General features: G+C 51.4%; 1 protein-coding gene across 2 annotated transcripts in view; it reads left to right on the forward strand.

Moving 5' to 3' along the window:
• PHYHD1 (phytanoyl-CoA dioxygenase domain containing 1) overlaps window positions 1–21,133 on the forward strand; it is a 139,077-nt gene that overhangs the window by 58,876 nt on the left and 59,068 nt on the right. For both annotated transcript variants that reach the window (XM_069609199.1, XM_069609200.1), the window contains exons 3-6: window positions 2,647–2,722; window positions 4,273–4,320; window positions 11,470–11,525; window positions 12,100–12,162. In XM_069609199.1, coding sequence (XP_069465300.1) covers window positions 2,647–2,722; window positions 4,273–4,320; window positions 11,470–11,525; window positions 12,100–12,162 — 243 coding nt within the window. The remainder of the gene's footprint in view (window positions 1–2,646; window positions 2,723–4,272; window positions 4,321–11,469; window positions 11,526–12,099; window positions 12,163–21,133) is intronic.

Raw genomic sequence — 21,133 nt, forward strand, 5'->3', positions numbered from 1 at the left:
CTCTTGTTTATGAGTCCTTGCTGTCTTGTGGATAGTTGTGTAGATGTGTCTCTTGTTTGGGTGGTTGTTTTGGTAGGCATGTACTCTTTTTGATGGGTCCATACTTCTTGTTGATGGTTGGGTAAATGTCTCTTGTTTGGGTGGTCGTTTTGGCGTGCCTTTACTCTTGTTGATGGGTCCATACCTCTTGTTGATAGTTGTGTAGAAGTGTCTCTTGTTTGGTTGGTTGTTTTGGCGTGCCTGTACTCTTGTTGATGAGTCTGTACTGTCTTGTTGATAGTTGTGTAGAAGTGTCTCTTGTTTGGGTGGTTGTTTTGGTATGCATGTACTCTTATTGATGAGCCTGTACTCTTTTGTTTGGAGTGTTGATGCTGAATAGTTTTCCTTCTACTGATGGTCTATTTTGTCTTGTTGATAGCTGTGTTGATAGGTTTCTTGGGTGTTTTATTTGGTGGGTCTAGACTCTAGTTGATGGGTCTTTATTCTGTTTTGGTGGTTGTATTGATAGGTCTGTACTCTCTTGTTGATGGGTTCATCTTCTTTTTGATGAGCCTGTGCTCTTTTGTGGATGACTAGGTTGATGGGTCTATACTCTCTTGTTGATGGATCTCTTGTTTGGGTGCTTGTATTGGGGTCTCTACTCTCTTTTTTACTGGTGTTTACTCTTTTTGTTGGAATGTTGCTATTGAAGAGGCTTCATTGTCTTGTTGATGAGGTTGTACTTTCTTTGATGGTCTATACGGTCTTGTTGATGGGTCTCTTGTTTGGGCGGTTGGATTGGCTTGTGTACTTTCTTTGATGGTCTATACGGTCTTGTTGATGGGTATCTTGTTTGGGCGGTTGGATTGGCGGGGGTACTTTCTTTGATGGTCTGTACAATCTTGTTGATGGGTATCTTGTTTGGGCGGCTGGATTGGCGTGTGTACTTTCTTTGATGGTCTATACGGTCTTGTTGATGGGTATCTTGTTTGGCCGGTTGGATTGGCAGGTGTACTTTCTTTGATGGTCTATACGGTCTTGTTGATGGGTATCTTGTTTGGGCGGTTGGATTGGCAGGTGTACTTTCTTTGATGGTCTATACAGTCTTGTTGATGGGTATCTTGTTTGGGCGGTTGGATTGGCGGGTGTACTTTCTTTGATGGTCTATACAATCTTGTTGATGGGTCTCTTGTTTGGGCGGTTGGATTGGCGTGTGTACTTTCTTTGATGGTCTATACGGTCTTGTTGATGGGTCTCTTGTTTGGGCGGCTGGATTGGCGTGTGTACTTTCTTTGATGGTCTATACGGTCTTGTTGATGGGTATCTTGTTTGGGCGGTTGGATTGGCGGGTGTACTTTCTTTGATGGTCTATACGATCTTGTTGATGGGTCTCTTGTTTGGGCGGTTGGATTGGCGTGTGTACTTTCTTTGATGGTCTATACGGTCTTGTTGATGGGTATCTTGTTTGGGCGGTTGGATTGGCAGGTGTACTTTCTTTGATGGTCTATACGGTCTTGTTGATGGGTATCTTGTTTGGGCGGTTGGATTGGCGGGTGTACTTTCTTTGATGGTCTATACAATCTTGTTGATGGGTCTCTTGTTTGGGCGGTTGGATTGGCGTGTGTACTTTCTTTGATGGTCTATACGGTCTTGTTGATGGGTATCTTGTTTGGCCGGTTGGATTGGCAGGTGTACTTTCTTTGATGGTCTATACGGTCTTGTTGATGGGTATCTTGGTTGGGCAGTTGGATTGGCAGGTGTACTTTCTTTGATGGTCTATACGGTCTTGTTGATGGGTATCTTGTTTGGGCGGCTGGATTGGCGTGTGTACTTTCTTTGATGGTCTATACGGTCTTGTTGATGGGTATCTTGTTTGGGCGGTTGGATTGGCGGGTGTACTTTCTTTGATGGTCTATACGATCTTGTTGATGGGTCTTTTGTTTGGGCGGTTGGATTGGCAGGTGTACTTTCTTTGATCTATACGGTCTTGTTGATGGGTATCTTGTTTGGGCGGTTGGATTGGCGTGCGTACTTTCTTTGATGGTCTATACGGTCTTGTTGATGGGTATCTTGTTTGGGCGGTTGGATTGGCAGGTGTACTTTCTTTGATGGTCTATACGGTCTTGTTGATGGGTATCTTATTTGGGCGGCTGGATTGGCGTGTGTACTTTCTTTGATGGTCTATACGGTCTTGTTGATGGGTATCTTGTTTGGGCGGTTGGATTGGCGGGTGTACTTTCTTTGATGGTCTATATGATCTTGTTGATGGGTCTCTTGTTTGGGTGGTTGGATTGGCAGGTGTACTTTCTTTGATGGTCTATACGGTCTTGTTGATGGGTATCTTGTTTGGGTGGTTGGATTGGCGGGTGTATACTTTTGTGGAAGGGTCTGTATTATTTTGTTAGGATGAATCATTGTCCTCGCCTTTTTAAGGCTGCATTAGTTGTGATGGTGTCTTCCCTATGGCATAGAAGGCTGCTTTTCCGGGATTCTCCTGTGGTCAGCATTCTGAAGTTATACCACATTTTCCGGCAGAGCTTGCACTGATGGCTTTTTGACTTTTGCTCAGAAGGGATAACGTGGTACCGCTCTCCTACTTCAGTTCACTGTGGTTTATTTTTTATTTTTGTCATAATGTGCTCTCCTTTTTCTATTTTTCACCTGCAGGGCAGTTCAGACTATTTCATGACCAGTGGCGACAAGATCCGATTCTTCTTTGAAAAAGGAGTTTTTGATGAAAACGGTAAACCTTATTTAAAATGAAATAGTGGGAGAGCTTGGGACCCATTGGCTGTTCATCAATGGGATTGTGTTGAATTCATATTTCCGAGGCCTCTGCAGTAAAGGAGAAGACTGTACAACTCTTTAAGTCAAGCATGCACTGGATTCAGCAGTAAACTACACCCCAAAACTATGCCCGTGTTTGATCCTGTGCAGTGGGCGATGCCCTCCAGGGTGCCGCCTCACTGTGTAATGCATGAGCTATACAGCTTCTTTGATTACCCTGTGCTGTGCACTGGGATCTTTCATTCTGCACACCACGGGCACTTTCTGTACAGTGCATTCTTGTTTTGCACACACCCGTTCCTCCACTCCCTGGTTTGTTGTTTTTGTGCACACACCTTTTACCCCACTGCCAGGTGGATTCTTTTTTGCACGTGTGTCACTTCACCATATGATGGGTTCTTGCCTTTTTGCACAGGTCCATCCCTTCACTGTGTGGTGGGCTCTTTCTTACCACAGGTCTGTCCATTCAGTATCACAGGCTTTATTGTTATTCCCTTTTTTACACATACCTGCCTTTTAAGTGTGCAATGGGTACTCTTTACTTTGTCACCTTTTGTTTGACTTTTCACACATCAACACAAGAGCAAACCAGTCTTGCTCTGCTACCTCTGCTCCTAACCAAACCTTGTGCTTTTTCATGTAGGTCCCAAAGCAACAAGAGTCCATCAAATTGGCAGCACTGTGCTATACAAATCTCCATTACCTCACTAGAACATTGATCCAACCTGATATTGACCTGCTGAATTTGCAGAGGCCATCTAACATGCCACTGACTTTACCCCAGGCGTACAACTTTTCAGATGTAGCAGCGTATCAGAAAGTCCTCTAGCTTGTGGACTGCTTCCAGAGGGAGCAGCGTATCAGAAAGTCCTCTAGCTTGTGGACTGCCTCCAGATGGATCAGCGTATCAGAAGGTCCTCTAGCTTATGGACTGCTTCCAGAGGTAGCAGTGTATCAGAAAGTCCTCTAGCTTGTGGACTGCTTCCAGAGGTAGCAGCGTATCAGAAAGTCCTCTAGCTTGTGGACTGCCTCCAAATGGATCAGCGTATCAGAAGGTCCTCTAGCTTATGGACTGCTTCCAGAGGTAGCAGTGTATCATAAAAGTCCTCTAGCTTGTGGACTGCTTCCAGAGGTAGCAGCGTATCAGAAAGTCCTCTAGCTTGTGGACTGCCTCCAGATGGATCAGCGTATCAGAAGGTCCTCTAGCTTATGGACTGCTTCCAGAGGTAGCAGTGTATCAGAAAGTCCTCTAGCTTGTGGACTGCTTCCAGAGGTAGCAGTGTATCAGAAAGTCCTCTAGCTTGTGGACTGCTTCCAGAGGTAGCAGCGTATCAGAAAGTCCTCTAGCTTGTGGACTGCTTCCAGAGGTAGCAGTATATCAGAAGGTACTCCAGCTTATGGACTGCTTCCAGAGGTAGCAATGTATCAGGAGGTCCCCTAACTTGTGGACTGCTTCCAGAGGGAGCAGCGTAACATAATATATCTTTTTGTTTTGTTTTAAATCAGGAGAGTTCCTGGTACCAAAGGAGAAAGCCCTGAACAAAGTTGGACACGGTGAGTGGAAGAGAAAATCACTGCTTTTCTTGGTGCCCGCTGTTTCTACAGTGCAACACCAACGTCTGCTGACTGGCATCGCCATCTTTAGTGTTTCTGATTTCCTTGATGTCACTCAGTCTGTCAATTGTGCTTTATTTCGATCCAAGAATCATAAAAGCAACAACACAGATATATTTAAGAATCTTAACTAGTAGAGAAAAAAAACCTAAGTGCATCTTCATAGGGAATTACACATGGCATTTCAATAAAGTCATAAAATATTCATATTTATAAATGTATACACATAAATTCTCAGAGCGGATAACTTCAAGCTTCAGATCTCATGGCTGCAGCCTAAAATCAGCAAATATAAAAATATTATATTAAGAAGCCAGGAATAAAACATCATAAGTCATCTTCAAAGTACAAAACAGTTTTTGAGCATTATTTAGATACAAGAAAGTGAGTCTGATCATTAATTTTCTCAGATCTAGCAAAATCGAGTACGTATGTTGGACTCCCAATTTAAGTACCCAATAGTCTTAGGCCATGAAACAGGATGTGGCCTCCAAGCGCTCTTTAGATAATTTACTGCCAGTTCCTCCCTTGATTTAATACACAGTGCTAGGGCATATTTTGCAGTTATAATTGATCTATGCCTAAATAATGGCTTAAGATCATCTCTTCCTAATATTCCAGTATAATGGCCAAAATAACAAAAAGTGCATTGTATTTTCGATCTTGTTTTGGTACATAGGACATTTGTTAGGAAGATTACGGTTCCATCTGTGCAATAATTCAGCTAACGGTAATGTTCCAAATCGAAGCTTGAGCTATAAGGCCCTAGAAAGTTTTGGCGAAACGATATCCAAATAGGTTTCATATCCAAAGGTCTGCTTGCACTCCCAATACCTTCTTCCCCTCTCACGTCTTAAAATATCAATGAGGAATACACTCACTTCATTATACTTCATGGCCTTTTTGATCCTTGATTTAGCGCCACTATCGATGAATTGGGGGTTTTGCCAATAGTCACAGAAGCCAAGTGAAAATAAAACCTCTTTCAAAAATGCGAGCCACAGGAGCGAGCAACCTCCCTCCTGTGAGAGGATGTCTTGGATCGCAGATCAATATACAGCAAATCCTGGGGAAGACCACACCCTTGCCCAAAAAAGGAGAGGTTTTGATCCACACAGGAACCCAATTCTATGTGTATTGACCTCTGCAAAAACCTGAATGATAGGGGTACTAATGGGGAGATCCAAAAGTCTTTCAGTAATTTAATCTGTCACAGTTCATTCCTCCCCACAATTTCCGCACTGTATAAAGCCGCTTGTCTGGCAGGTGCAGAATAGGCTTCTAGAGATACTTTAACAGCCCCATTGCCATAGTTCTGAGCAAACTTTGCAATTGCTCCACCATATCTCTTAAGTGTAATATTTGCTTTAGTGACTTAGGGAGACCAATTACATTTTTCTGTAAAACGAACTCCCAAATAATCATATTCTTTAACTTGTTCGATAGGCTCCCCTTTCAATTTTAAGCTAATTTCATTAAGCCCCTTGGTTCTGTTTTTCCTAAAAATCATTCTCTTATGTTTTTTTACATTGATGGACAGCCCATTGTAGACGCAGAAGTCTTCAAATGCCAGCAGCTGGTTTCCCAGGCTGCGTGGAGTCAGAGACAATAAAACCGCATTGTCTGCAAACATCAGAATCGGACAGGCTGCCAACAGCCAAAGTTGGTGCATCACCGGGAAGGAGTACCAATTTAGAAATTATACCATTAATAAAAAGACAAAAGAGTTTTGGGGCCAGTTAGCATTCTTGGCATACTCCCACTTGAATAGGTATTGTTTTTGTAACCCTGCCGTCAACACTCCATCTTACCACGGCTGCTATCAAGACTCTGTATTTCCCTAGGAAGGGCTAGCAGGATCCCCATATCTCTCAAAGTATTCCACAATAGTGCCCTTGGTACCTGCTCAAAGACCATTTTTAAGTCCACAAATGTGACATATAATGTCATCTTTCTTAAGGTTACATACTTGTCACATATAAGACCCGACCAGAGGCATTGATCAATAGTAGTAATATTTGGCCGGAAAACCAGCCTGTATTTGATGTAGAACATTATCTCCTTCCATCCAAGACTCCAGGTGGGTCAACAATGCCTTCGCAAATATTTTCCCTCCCGCATTCAGCAGCGATATTGAGCGGTAATTCCCGGGATCTTCCTTCCGGCCCTTTTACTGTAATGTCACAATTTCGGCCTGTGCCCATGATTGTGGGACAAGGTTTGCTGCCCGGACGGCATTAAAGAGCTTTGTGAGATACGGTGCCCAGATCAGAGGTTCAGCTTTATAGAAATCCACTGGCACCTTATCTGGTCCTGGCGCTTTCTCAGCCTTTTGGCTGTTAAGTGCAGCAATGACTTCACCAAGTGAGAACATAAGGGGGTCTCCCATGTTGATATCCATGCCAGTTTGACTTTTGTCCAAAAAGACTCTGGATTCTTCATACATTGATGATGAGAAATGCAGATGCCAGGCTGACTCTGGGATATTGTACGGAATTTGATTTTGGCCCTCATTAGTTCCCGTCCCTATGAGACTCCATAATCTTCTTTGATTTTTACTAGTATCAATGAAGGATTTCCATGTATCTTTACAATACTCCTCTTTTTTTTCTTTCAGCAAACTTTTCTACCTAGTGCTGCCCGTTGTTATTGTCTCCCTTCCCGTGTCTATTGCATTTTTCACGTTCAAGATCAAGTTTTCTTTGGCCCTCCTACAATCTTTATCATACCAGGGATTCAGCTTTGTTGTATTTTTCCTATTCTTTTTGGCATCAACTGTAAATATTGGTCTCACACATTCCGTAAAGGATTCATGGCGCTTTAACACTTTCAACTGGGAGACCCTCCTTCATCAAGTAAGACATCTTCTAAAATCGGGAAAATAGATTCATAATGGCATGTGCAAGAGTAAATCAAAGGAAGTGTGTGTTTGTTGCAAACAAATGAGACATTGGACAGGAAGTGCTTGGACATGGGACAGGAAGTGCTTGGACATGGGACAGGAAGTGCTTGGACACAGGAAAGGACACTGGACAGGAAGCTCTAGGGAAACCTACATTGGCGTTTTCAGGTTTCTTGCAGGTGTACAGCCACCAGAAGGAACTGGCAGCCTAGATTTGGTATCTGTTGGGAATCCTCTGGACTGGCAGACATCTTACAGGCTTGCAGGAGCAAACAACTGATTCCAGACTGGCCAGGCAGCCTTTCTACAAACTCAGCCATGACCCATCACTTGTCAGATCCTTTGTGACTTGCGTTTGAGTTCAGGTCACCTTCTCATACATCTGAACTTCAGTCTTTTCTTAGTGACCACACTCTCCACTCTATCTATAAACTACCTACCCAAACCGGGGGTAACTCTTTAGATCTCGTATTCATTGCCATCGCTCTCACAGCCACTGATACTACTGTTACACCATCCTTATCTGATCATGCCATTTTTTCCACCACCATCTCCTTTCCACCCTGTGACCTCTCCTCAGCACTTGCCTCACCTATTAATAAAAGGAGATTGAAACCTTCTGCCATTCCCCCCCTTTCTCTCTGCCATACTGTTCTCACTCTCCTCCTTCACACCTGATGTCTCTTGCAACACTGCCTTCTCCAGCTTCCAATCCCTACTATATTCTCCTACCACTTGCCACGGCTTACTTTCAGCCCTAGGTCTCAGCATCCTCAACCGTGGGTCACCTCACTCATACGCTCTCTCCGCACAGACCTGCATCGGCTGCTGCACAAATGGAGGCGTACCCACTCACATGAGGACCTGCAACTCTACCTCTCTGCCCTGAACTCTCTCAAGTCCACTCTTGATAGAGAGAAAAGGGAATTCCACCTAACACTCATTGACTCTCACTCCAACCATCCTCGCCGGCTACAGGGCACTCTAAACTCACTCCTCACTCCTGACTATCAACTCCACTCTCACAGCTAATGACCTAACTGAATACTTTGCTGCAAAAATTACCAAAATTAGAGACTCTGTCCTGACCTTCCTCACACTCCCTCCTCCTGCTTTTTACATTCTGCCTACTCTATCATCATCCTCTGGCACCATCTCCCACTTTAGTCACACTAATACTGAAGAAATGCTATCTCTACTGATGAAGGCTAACCCCTCTTGTGCCCCATCAGACCCTCTTGCTCCTCAGCTAGTCAAGCTTAATGCCCCTTTAATGGCCTCTAACTTGCTGAACTATTCAACCTGTCCTTCGACTCTACTTGCTTTTTTTTCTATTTTGAAAATGGCCATGCTCACCCCTCTCCCAAAATAGCAAGGGACTGACCCGTACTTACCGGCTAACCTTCGCCCTGTGTCTCTCCTTCCGCATATAAAGTGCTTGAAAGGGTTGTGTACAACCGTCCTACACATTTCTATGACATCCACAACCTTTGAGACACCCGATAAGCAGGTTTCCGATCCTGTCACTAGACGGAAACTGCTCTCATGCATGTCTCTAACTTCATTGCCTCTGCAAAGCACTCTAACCTATCCTCTATCCTAATTTTCCTAGACCTCTCCACTGCCTTTGACACTGTCGATCACTCTGATCTACTTAATACTCTCTTTTCTTGGGATTCGTTTTTTTTAGCCCTTGCCTGGAATGAATCCTACCTGCCACCTCACCCATTCTCTGTCTCCTGGAACAACAACACCTCTCAACTCACTCATCTAACTGTTGGTGTTCCACAGGTCTCTGTCTTTTGTCCTCTCCTCCTTACACTGTACACCTCTGATCTTGGGGTACTAATCTCCTCCTTTGGGCTCTTGTACCAACTCTTCGCGGAGGACACCCACATCTTCTTCTCTTTTCCTGAACTCTCCTCTGATCTCTCTATCAGAATTTCCAAATGTGTCTCTGCCATTAAATGTTAGATGGCTTTGCTGTTAAACTCTACCGAAACAGAGGTGCTCTTCTTCCCTAACAAAAGCTCTCTCTCATCTCTTACTCTGCCTATACGGTTCCCACCTGACACTCTCCTACTCTTCTTTAGCTAGAAACCTAGGTGTCACCTATGACCCGTCTGACACCTTCTCTTCTTTCACCTCCAAAGCTACAATGGCAGCTCGCCTCAACATCCTAAATATTAGGAAAATCAGGCACCTTCTTCCCTTCATCACTGCCAAGCATTTCTTAACCACTCTTGTCTTCTCTAAACTGGACTACTGTGCCAGCATCCTCTCTGGCCTTCCCAACTATACTTTCTGTCCTCTTGACAAGATCATTAACTTTGCTACCAGGACTCTTTGAACTCCCTCATTTCACACCTACTTCCTCGTACCATCACCAGGCTGGGTGGCTGACAGTGTAAAACAGGACCGTCTTCTCTTGGTTCACAAATCTATCCACGGTAAGGAACCCCTATATCTGTTCCTCTCTATCCAACTGTACAAGCCTTCCTGTAAACTCCGTTCTGCCTCCTCGACTACCCTTGTGGCTCGTCGCCCTTCCTGTGCTTCCTCTAGCTTCCACTCTTTCTCTCGTTTTGTTCCATGTGCATGGAATTCTCTTCCCTCGCACATCTGAGCAATAGTCTGCACCAATTTGCTCAAAACCAAACTAAAAGCCTACCTCCTCAACTCTGAGTTGCCCTCTTAACCTACCTTTCATCTGCCTTCTAGCTAACATTTTTCCCTTGCCAGTAACCTGCATCCGTCCCTCACTTTCTTTGCCTCCACTCTAGCACTTCACCCATCATGGTCACATCCCTAACACAGCTGGCCGTACCACCTGCCTGCACTGTTCTATTGATGATTGTCCTTAATCTATGTAAGTCCACCCATGTATTATCCCCGGTGGCTGTTCAACTTACTCCTCTCCACAACCTGGTCAGAATATCACTTAAACTCGCCCAATTGTAAGAAGCTCTCTGCTTCCCGTCAAATCTGATTTCTTATCTATTGCATGCTCTTTTGTGACCAAAGGAGCATTGTTCCTCCTGTATATAAATAAAATAAAATAAAAAAACAAGGCCTAAAATAAGCAGTGTCGCATAGCAATTTGCTATGCAATTCTGTAGGTGTGCTAATTAAATTGACACCCATGTAGAAAAGCTAGCTATTTAAATTACCCTGTTCAATGAAAACAGTCTCTTCCCTAAGGGGTCTCTCCATTCTGTTGTTTTTGTTCATTGCAAGTTCATTTGGGCTAATGGAGAGAGGGAGTGCAGCAGTAATCATCTCCTCTGTTCTCAAAAATGCCAAAGAGCTGTATGGGCAAGGTAGGCTAGAAAAGTTCTTTCTTTCTCAAATAATTGCAAACTAGTGTTCATGCATGCAGCAAACCCTTACATTTTACAGACTCGTCTCTGTTTTGTCTTAAATGGTACACATAAATGTTGTTCATTTTATGTTTTGGGTATAAATAACTTCCCGTGACATTAAAAGTATTAGCACAACATTGCTAATCAAATAGGTTTGTTTGCTAATCAAAAATATTTTAATTAGCAAACTCTGCTAATCAATGTTTGCAAACGAATTGCCTTGAAAAGCCTTGAGACCGCTACACAGCTCAGTAACTATACCAAAGGCCATAGGTCTATGTTCGCTGTCTGATATCCTTTTGTACATGCAGTTCGTAGACACGCAAAGTGCACTTGGTGCATTCTTATAAGCCAAGGTGTATTTGGATGCTTCCCGAAACAGTTCTAACCATGTTAGATTTGGGTGATCCAGTCATAATTGAAATACTTGCCTCTTTTACAACTGAAAAACCAGAGGGGGACTGGGAGGAGCAGTTGACTAATCCAGTCCGGGGGTTCACCATCATGGGAACGATCGCTTGTGTGTGTTTCACCCACTCTGTGGAGTTCCCATAGCTGAGAACCCATACCCAAGAAAGGAGCCCTGTTTTCTCACATGACCTCAGGGAGTACTATTGGGATTCACTGATTCCCTGTTGTCATGGGAACCCACAAGGACACAGAGTGCTTTGGTGGTCATGTATTCAAGCTGGGGTGGGTGGGACAGTGTGAGATAGAAACCTGTGGGTTGATGCACACCCAGAGTGCGCCTTTTCCTAGAAGCTGATGTTGTCTGCGTCCCTGAGACTTGTGCTCGCTGTTAACAAGGCCTTCTTTCCTCCTCAGCTTTACACGCCTATGAGCCCATCTTCAAGCAAGTGACTCACTCCCCCAAAGTTCAGGTGCGTGCCATTGATGGTGGGGTGCTTCTATCAAGAGTGAGAGTGGGGGAAACAAAGGGTGGCCCCTGGCAGCACATGATAGGGCTTCAGGAGCAAGGAGTGTCTAGGAGCAAAGACTACAGAAACCACAGGGACACTGATGAAGGGGAGGACACCAGGAGTGGAGGGGGGAATGCCAGGACGCAGGGTAGTGCCAGAGGAGAAGAGGTGGTGGTTAGTAAATGCGGAGGGGCCCAAGAGCAATGGGGAGAAACAGAAGAGCAATGGCTACAGGAACCATGAGGACAACGTTGAAAGGGGGCATGTGGTAGGCCTTCTAGAGGAAGAGGACCCAGGAGCAATGATCACAGGCGTCATGGGGGATGGAACACACACCAAAGAGGGTGGTCTTAGGGGTAACGGAGACAAGTGCATATATAAGGAAAAGGGTGATTTGTACAGGAACAGGGATCCCATGCAGATTTGTATCTAATCTGTAGCTCAGTTCCAAACTCAGGCCTGTAAAATGGACGCTGCCCTGCTGGATACCTGTGCTGCTATAACACTCCACTGTCTGCATTTGCTTTTGCTGCAGGAGGTGGCTCGAGGTTTGGGACTTGAGGAGCCGGTGATCGTCCAGAGCATGTACATCTTCAAGGTATCTATACTTCTCCCATAGATCCTGTACACACCTGTTTTCCCCCTCCTATATTCCCCATCCCTCACCCAGACCTCCTACCTCAGAGGCCCAGCTCACTCATGCCTCCCTCTCCTGTATACCCTGAGCTCCCACCTTGAGGCACAGCTCATCCCTACCTCCCTCTCCTGTATACGCCGATCCCCCCTATACTGAGGCCCAGCTCATCCCTTCCTCCCTCTCCTCTATACCCTGAGCTCCCCTCTAAAGCCCTGCTCATCCCTGCCTCCCTCTGCTGTGTACCCCCCTCTGAGGCCCAGCGTATGCCTTCCTTCCTCTCCTGTATATCCTGAGACCCCGCCTCTGAAGCCCAGCTCACCCATGCCTCCCTCTTCTGTATACCCTGAGCTCCCCCCTCTCAGGCCCAGCTCATCCCTTCCTCCTTCTCCTGTATACGGTGTCCACCACCCGGAGCTTTCCCGCTGAGGCCCAGCTCATCCTTGTCTCCCACTCCTGAATACCCTGTGCCCCGCTTCTCAGGCCCAGCTCATCCCTGCCTCCCTCTTCTGTAAACACTGAGCTCACCCCTCTGAGGCCCAGCTCATCCCTGCCTCCCTCTTCTGTAATCTGAGTTCCCCCTGCTGCGGCCCAGTTTATCCCTGCCTGTCTCTCATGTATACCCTGAACTCCCACCTCTGAGGCCCAGCTCATCCCTGACCCCCTCTCCTGTATACCCTGAGCTCCCCCGCTGAGGCCCAGCCCATCCCTGCCCCCTCTCCTGTATACCCTGAGCTCCCCCTCTCAGGCCCAGCTCATCCTTTGCCCCCTGTTCTGTGTAACCTGAGCTCCCCCGTACTGAGGCCCAGCTCATCCTTTGCCCCCTGTTCTGTGTACCCTGAGCTGCCCCCTACTGAGGCCCAGCTCATCCCTGCCTCCCTTCCCTGTATACCCTGAGCTCCCCCTTCTCAGGCCCAGCTGATCCCTTCCCCCTCTCCTGTATACCTTGAGCTCCCCCCGCTAAGGCCCAGTACATCCCTGCCCCCTCTCCCATATGCCCTGTGCTCCCACCTCCGAGCCCCAGCTCATTCCTGCCTCCCTGTCCTGTAAACCATGAGCTCCACCTCTGAATACCAGCTTATCCCTTCCTCCCTCTCCTGTGTACCCTGAGCTCCCCCGCTGAGGCACAGCTCATCCCTGTCTCCCTCTCCTGAATACCCTGTGCCCCCCTCCCAGGCCCAGCTCATCCCTGCCTCCCTCTCCTGTACACACTGAGCTCACCCCTCTCAGGCCAGCTCATCCCTTCCTCCTTCTCCTGTAATCCCTGAGATCCCTCTCTGAATCTCAGCTCATCCTTGCCTCCCTTTCCTGTATACCCTGTGTTCCCCCCTCTAAGGCACAGCTCATCCATGCCTCCCTCTCCTGTGTACACTGGGCTCCCCCTCTCAGGCCCAGCTCATCCCTGCCTCCCTCTCCTGTATACCCTGAGCTCTCCCTGCTGCGGCCCAGCTTATCCCTGCCTGCCTCTCATGTATACCCTGAGGCCCAGCTCATCACTGCCCCCTGTTATGTGTACCCTGAGCTCCCCCCGCTGAGGCCAAGCTCATCCTTGCCTCCCTCTCCTGTAAACCCTGAGCTCCCCTCGCTGAGGCCCAGCTCATCCCTGCCTCCTTCTCCTGTATACCCTGTGCTCCCACCTCCAAGCCCCAGCTCATCCCTGCCTCCCTCTCCCGTAAACCCTGAGCTCCCCCTCTGAATACCAGCTTATCCCTTCCTCCATCTCCCATATACCCTGAGCTCCCCCCTCTCAGGCCCAGCTCATCCCTGCCTCCCTCTCCTGTATACCCTGAGCTCCCCCCTCTCAGGCCCAGCTCATCCCTGCCTCCCTCTCCTGTATACCCTGAGCTCCTCCCTCTCAGGCCCAGCTCATCCCTGCCTCCCTCTCCTGTATACCCTGGGCTCCCCCCTCTGAATCCCAGCTGATCCATTCCTCCCTCTCCTGTATACGGTGTCTGCCATCCCGGAGCTCCCCCACTGAGGCTCAGATCATCCTTGCCTCCCTCTCCTGTCTACCTTGTGCTCCCCCACTAAGGCACAGTTCATCCCTGTCTCCCCTCCTGAATACCCTGTGCCCCCCCCTCTCAGGCCGAGAACATCCCTGTCTCCCTCTCCTGTAAACTCTGAGCTCCCACCTCTTAGGCCCAGCTCATCCCTGCATCCCTCTCCTGTATGACCTGCGCTCTCCCTCTCAGGTCTAGCTCATCAGTGCCTCCCTCTTCTGTATACCCCGAGCTCCTGTCTGTGAGGCCCAGCTCATCCCTGCCTCCCTCTCCTCTGTACTCCCCTCAGGCCCATCTCATCCTTGCCACCCTCTCCTGTATACCCTGTGCTCCCCCTGCTGCAGCCCAACCTATCCCTGCCTGCCTCTCATGTATACCCTGAGCTCCCACCTCTGAGGCCAGCTCATCCCTGCCCCTCTGCTGCATACCCGAGCTCCCCCGCTGAGGCCCAGTTCATCCCTGCCTCCCCCTCCTGTATACCCTGAGCTCCCCCCTCTCAGGCCCAGCTCATCCATGCCCGCTCTCCTCTATATCCTTAGCTTCACCCACTGAGGCCCAGCTCACCCCTGCCTCCCTCTCCTGTATACCCTATGCTCCCACCTCTGAGGCCCAGCTCATCCCTGCCTCCCTCTCCTGTGTACCCCTCTCTGAAGCCCACCTCATCCCTGCCTCCCTCTCCTGTATACTCTGTGATTCCCCCCTCTGAGGCCCAGCATATGTCTTCCTTCCTCTCCTGTATACCCTGAGCCCCCGCCTCTGAAGCCCAGCTCACCCATGCCTCCCTCTTCTGTATACCCTAGCTCCCCCCTCTCAGGCCTAGGTCCTCCCTGCCTCCCTCTCCTGTATACCCTGAGCTCCCACTGCTGAAGCCCAACTCATCCCTGCCACCTCTCATGTATACCCTGAGTTCCCCCCTCTCAGGCCCAGCTCATCCCTGCCTCCCTCTCCTGTATACCCTGTGCTCCCACCTCCAAGCCCCAGCTCATCCCTGCCTCCCTCTCCCGTAAACCCTGAGCTCCCCCTCTGCATACTGGCTTATCCCTTCCTCCATCTCCTGTATACCCCGAGCTCCCCCCGCTGAGGCCCAGCTCATCCCTGCCTCCCTCTCCTGTATACCCTGAGCACTTCCCTCTCAGGCCCAGCTCATCCCTGCCTCCCTCTCCTGTATACCCTGTGCTCCCGCCTTCGAGGCCCAGCTCATCCCTGACTCCCTCTCCTGTATACCCTGAGCTCCCTCCTCCTAGTCCCAACTCATCCCAGGCTTTCTCTCCTGTGTACACTGGGCTCCCCGTCTGAGACCCAGCTAATCCCTGCCTGTATGTCCTGAACTCCCCCCTCTCAGGCTCAGCTCATCCCTGCCTCCCTCTCCTGTAAACCCTGAGCTCCCCCTCTGAGGCCCAGCTCATCCCTTCCTCCTTCTCCTGTATACCCTGAGCTCCTGTCTCTGAAACCCAGCTCATCCCTGCCTCCCCCTCCTGTATACCCCAAGCTCCCCCCTACTGAGGCCCAGCTCATCCCTGCCTCCCTCTCCTGTATACCCTCAGCTCCCACCTCTGAGGCCCAGCTCATCCCTGCCTCCCTCTCCTGTGTACCCCCCTCTGAGGCCCAGCTCATCCCTGCCTCCCTCTCCTGTATACTCTGTGATCCCCCTCTGAGGTCCAGTTTATGCCTTCCTCCCTCTCCTGTATACCCTGTGCTCCCACTTCTGAATCCCAGCTCATCCTCGCCTCTCTTTCCTGTATAGCCTGTGTTCCCCCCTCTGAGGCTCAGCTCATCCCATCTTCCCCCTCCTCTTTATTCCCCTGAGGCCCAGCTCATCCTTGACTCCCTCTCCTGTCTACACTGGGCTCCCCCTCCCAGGCCCAGCTCATCCCTGCCTCCCTCTCCTGTATACCCTGAACTCCCCCTCTGAGGCCCAGCTCATCCCTTCCTCCTTCTCCTGCATACCCTGAGCTTCTGTCTCTGAAATCCAGCTCATCCCTGCCTCCCTCTCCTGTATACCCCAAGCTCCCCCCTACTGAGGCCCAGCTCATCCCTGCCTCCCTCTCCTGTATACCCTCAGCTCCCACCTCTGAGGCCCAGCTCATCCCTGGCTCACTCTGCTGTAAACCCTAAGCTCCCACCTCCGAGGCCCAGCTCACCCCTGCCTCCCTCTCCTGTGTACCCCCCCTCTGAGGGCCAGCTCATCCTTGCCTCCTTCTCCTGTATACCCTGAGCTCCCCCTGCTGCGGCCCAGCTTATCCCTGCCTGCCTCTCATGTATACCCTGAGCTCCCACCTCTGAGGCCCAGCTCATCCTTGCCCCCCTCTCCTGTATACCCTGTGCTCCCCCTGCTGCAGCCCAGCTTATCCCTGCCTCGCTCTCCTGTATACCCTGACCTCCCACCTCTCAGGCCCAGCTCATCATTGCCACCATCTCCTGTATACCCTGTCTGCCACCCTGAGCTCCCCCCCACTGAGGCCCAGCTCATCCTCACCTGCCTCTCCTGTATACCCCGAGCTCCTGTCTGTAAGGCCCAGCTCATCCCTGCCTTCCTCTCCTGTATACCCTGTGCTCCCGCCTCCGAGGCCCAGCTCATCCCTGCCTCCCTCTCCTCTGTACTCCCCTGAGGCCCATCTCATCCTTGCCACCCTCTCCTGTATACCCTGTGCTCCCCCTTCTGCAGCCCAACTTATCCCTGCCTGCCTCTCATGTATACCCTGAGCTCCCACCTCTAAGGCCAGCTCATCCCTGCCCCCTCTCCTGCATAGGCTGAGCTCCCCTGCTGAGGCCCAGTTCATCCCTGCCTCCCCCTCCTGTATACTCCCCTCAGAGGCCAAGCTCATCCTTGCCTCCCTCTCCTGTATACCCTGAGCTCCCCCCTCTCAGGCCCAGCTCATACCCGCCTCCTCTCCTCTATACCCTTAGCTCCCCCGCTGAAGCCCAGCTCATCCCTGCCTCCCTCTCCTGTATACCCTGAGCTCCCCCCTCTCAGGCCCAGCTCATCCCTGACTCCCTCTCCTGTATAGCATGTCCGCCACCCTGTGCTCCCCCCTCTTAGGCCCAGCTCATCCTTACCTCCATCTTCTGTATACCCTGGGCTCCCTCCACTTAGGCGCAGCTCATCCCAGGCTTTCTCTCCTGTGTACACTGGGCTCCCTGTCTCAGACCCAGCTCATCCCTGCCTCCCTCTCCTGTATACTCTGAGCCCCCCCTCTCAGGCCCAGATCATCCCTGCCTCCCTTTCCTGAGCTCCCCCTCTCAGGCCCAGCTCATCCCTGAATCCCTCTCCTATAAACCCTGAGCTCCCCCTCTGAGGCCCAGCTCATCCCTTCCTCCTTCTCCTGTATATCCTCATCTCCCCTCTCAGGTCCAGCTCATCCCTGCCTCCCTCTCCTGTATACCTCAAGCTACCCCCCTGCTGAGACCCAGCTCATCCCTGCCTCCCTCTCCTGTATACCCTGAGCCCCCCCTCTCAGGCCCAACTCATCCCTTCCTCCTTCTCCTGTATAACCTGAGCGCCTGTCTCTGAGGCCCAGCTCATCCCTGCCTCCCTCTCCTGTATACCCTGAGCTCCCCCCACCAAGGCCCTCCCTGCCTGCCTCTCCTGTATACTCTGAGCTCCCACCTCTGAGGCCCAGCTCATGCCTGCCTCCCTCTCCTGTGTACCCCTCTCTGAGGCCCAGCTCATCCCTGCCTCCCTCTCCTGTATACTCTGTGATTCCTCCCTCTGAGGCCCAGCTCACCCATGTCTCCCTCTTCTGTATATCCTGAGCTCCCCCCTTTCAGGCCTAGGACATCGCTACCTCCCTCTCCTGTTTACCCTGTGCTCCCATCGCTGAAGCCCAACTCATCCCTGCCACCTCACATGTATACCCTGAGCTCCCCCCTCTGAGGCGCAGCTCACCCCTGCCTCCCTCTCCTGTAAAACATGAGCTCCCCCTCTGAATACCAGCTTATCCCTTCCTCCATCTCCTGTATACCCTGGGCTCCCCCGCTGAGGCCCAGCTCATCCCTACCTCCCTCTCCTGTATAACCTGAGCTCTCCCCTCTCAGGCCCAGTTCATCCCTGCCACCCTCTCCTGTATACCCTGAGCTCCCCCCTCTCAGGCCCAGCTCATCCCTGCCTCCCTCCCATGTATACCCTGAGCTCCCCCCTCTCAGGCCCAGCTCATCCCTGCCTCCCTCTCCTGTATACCCTGAGCTCCCCCCTCTCAGGCCCAGCTCATCCCTGCCTCCCTCTCCTGTATACCCTGAGCTCCCCCCCATCTGAATCCCAGCTGATCCATTCCTCCCTCTCCTGTATACAGTGTCTGCCATCCCGGAGCTCCCCCACTGAGGCTCAGATCATCCTTGCCTCCCTCTCCTGTCTACCTTGTGCTCCCCCACTGAGGCACAGCTCATCCCTGTCTCCCCCTCCTGAATACCCTGTGCCCCTCTCAGGCCAAGAACTTCCCTGTCTCCCTCTCCTGTAAACTCTGAGCTCCCACCTCTTAGGCCCAGCTCATCCCTGCATCCCTCTCCTGTATGACCTGAGCTCTCCCTCTCAGGTCTAGCTCATCAGTGCCTCCCTCTTCTGTATACCCCGAGCTCCTGTCTGTGAGGCCCAGCTCATCCCTGCCTCCCTCTCCTCTGTACTCCCCTGAGGCCCATCTCATCCTTGCCTCCTTCTCCTGTATACCCTGAGCTCACCCCTCTCAGGCCTATCTCATCCCTGCCCCCTCTCCTCTATACCCTGAGCTCCCCCTCTCAGGCCCAGCTCACCCCTGCCTCCCTCTCCTGTGTACCCTGAGCTCCTGTCTCTGAGGCCCAGCTCAACCCTGCCTCCCTCTCCTGTATACCCTGAGCTCCTGTCTCTGAGGCCCAGCTCATCTCTGCCTCCCTCTCCTGTATACCCTGAGCTCCTGTCTCTGAGGCCCAGCTCATCTCTGCCTCCCTCTCCCGTATACCCTGAGCTCCCCTCTCAGGCCCAGCTCATCCCTTCCTCCTCCTCCTGTATACCCTGAGCTGCTGTCTCTGAGGCCCAGCTCATCCCTGCCTCCCTCTCCTGTATACCCTGAGCTCCCCTCTCAGGCCCAGCCTATCCCTGCCTCCCTCTCCTGTATACCGAGCTCCTGTCTCCTCTATACCCTGAGCTCCCCCTCTGAGGCCCAGCTCATCCCTGCCTCCCTCTCCTATATACCCTGAGCTCCCCTCTCAGGCCCAGCCTATCCCTGCCTCCCTCTCCTGTATACCCTGAGCTCCTGCCTCCTCTATACCCTGAGCTCCCCCTCTGAGGCCCAGCTCATCCCTGCCTCCCTCTCCTATATACCCTGAGCTCCTGTCTCCTGTATACCCTGAAACCTGTCTCTGAGGCACAGCTCATCCCTGCCTCCTTCTCCTGTACACCGAGCTCCTGTCGGTGAAGCCCATCTCATCCGTGCCTCCTTCTTCTGTATACCCTGAGCTCCCCCTCTCAGGCCCAGCTCATCCCTTCCTCCTTCTCGTGTATACCCTGAGCTCCTGTCTCTGAGGCCCAGCTCATCCCTGCCTCTCCTGTATACCCTGAGCTCCCCCTCTCAGGGCCAGCTCACCCCTGCTTCCCTCTCCTGTATACCCTGAGCTCTTGTCTCTGAGGCCCAGCTCACCCCTGGCCCCTCGCCTGTATACCCTGAGCTCCTGTCTCTGAGGCCCACCCCATCCCTTCCTCCTTCTCCTGTATACCCGGAGCTCCTGTGTCTGAGGCCCAGCTCATCCCTTCCTCCTTCTTCTGTATACCCTGAGCTCGCGTCTCTGAGGCCCAGCTCACCCCTGGCCCCTCGCCTGTATACCCTGAGCTCCTGTCTCTGAGGCCCAGCTTATCCCTGCCTCCCTCTCCTGTATACCCTGAGCTCCTGTCTCTGAGGCCCAGCTCATCCTTGCCTCCCCCTCCTGTATACCCCAAGCTCCCCCCTACTGAGGCCCAGCTCATCCCTGCCTCCCTCTCCTGTATACCCTCAGCTCCCACCTCTGAGGCCCAGCTCATCCCTGCCTCCCTCTCCTGTGTACCCCCCTCTGAGGCCCAGCTCATCCCTGCCTCCCTCTCCTGTATACTCTGTGATCCCCCTCTGAGGCCCATCTTATGCCTTCCTTCCTCTTCTGTATACCCTGAGCCCCCACCTCTGAAGCCCAGCTCACCCATACCTCCCTCTTCTGTATACCCTGAGCTCCCCCTCTCAGGCCTAGGTCATCACTTCCTCCCTCTCCTGTATACCCTGTGCTCCCACTTCTGAATCCCAGCTCATCCTCGCCTCTCTTTCCTGTATAGCCTGTGTTCCCCCCTCTGAGGCACAGCTCATCCCATCTTCCCCCTCCTCTTTATTCCCCTGAGGCCCAGCTCATCCTTGCCTCCCTCTCCTGTCTACACTGGGCTCCCCCTCCCAGGCCCAGCTCATCCCTGCCTCCCTCTCCTGTATACCCTGAGCTCCCCCTCTGAGGCCCAGCTCATCCCTTCCTCCTTCTCCTGCATACCCTGAGCTTCTGTCTCTGAAACCCAGCTCATCCCTGCCTCCCTCTCCTGTATACCCCAAGCTCCCCCCTACTGAGGCCCAGCTCATCCCTGCCTCCCTCTCCTGTATACCCTCAGCTCCCACCTCTGAGGCCCAGCTCATCCCTGGCTCACTCTGCTGTAAACCCTAAGCTCCCACCTCTGAGGCCCAGCTCACCCCTGCCTCCCTCTCCTGTGTACCCCCCTCTGAGGGCCAGCTTATCCTTGCCTCCTTCTCCTGTATACCCTGAGCTCCCCCTGCTGCGGCCCAGCTTATCCCTGCCTGCCTCTCATGTATACCCTGAGCTCCCACCTCTGAGGCCCAGCTCATCCTTGCCCCCCTCTCCTGTATACCCTGTGCTCCCCCTGCTGCAGCCCAGCTTATCCCTGCCTCGCTCTCCTGTATACCCTGACCTCCCACCTCTCAGGCCCAGCTCATCATTGCCACCAT

Source organism: Ambystoma mexicanum, chromosome 8 (assembly GCF_040938575.1).
Source record: "Ambystoma mexicanum isolate Mex_15411 chromosome 8, UKY_AmexF1_1, whole genome shotgun sequence".
Classification (NCBI taxonomy): Eukaryota; Metazoa; Chordata; class Amphibia; order Caudata; family Ambystomatidae; genus Ambystoma; species Ambystoma mexicanum.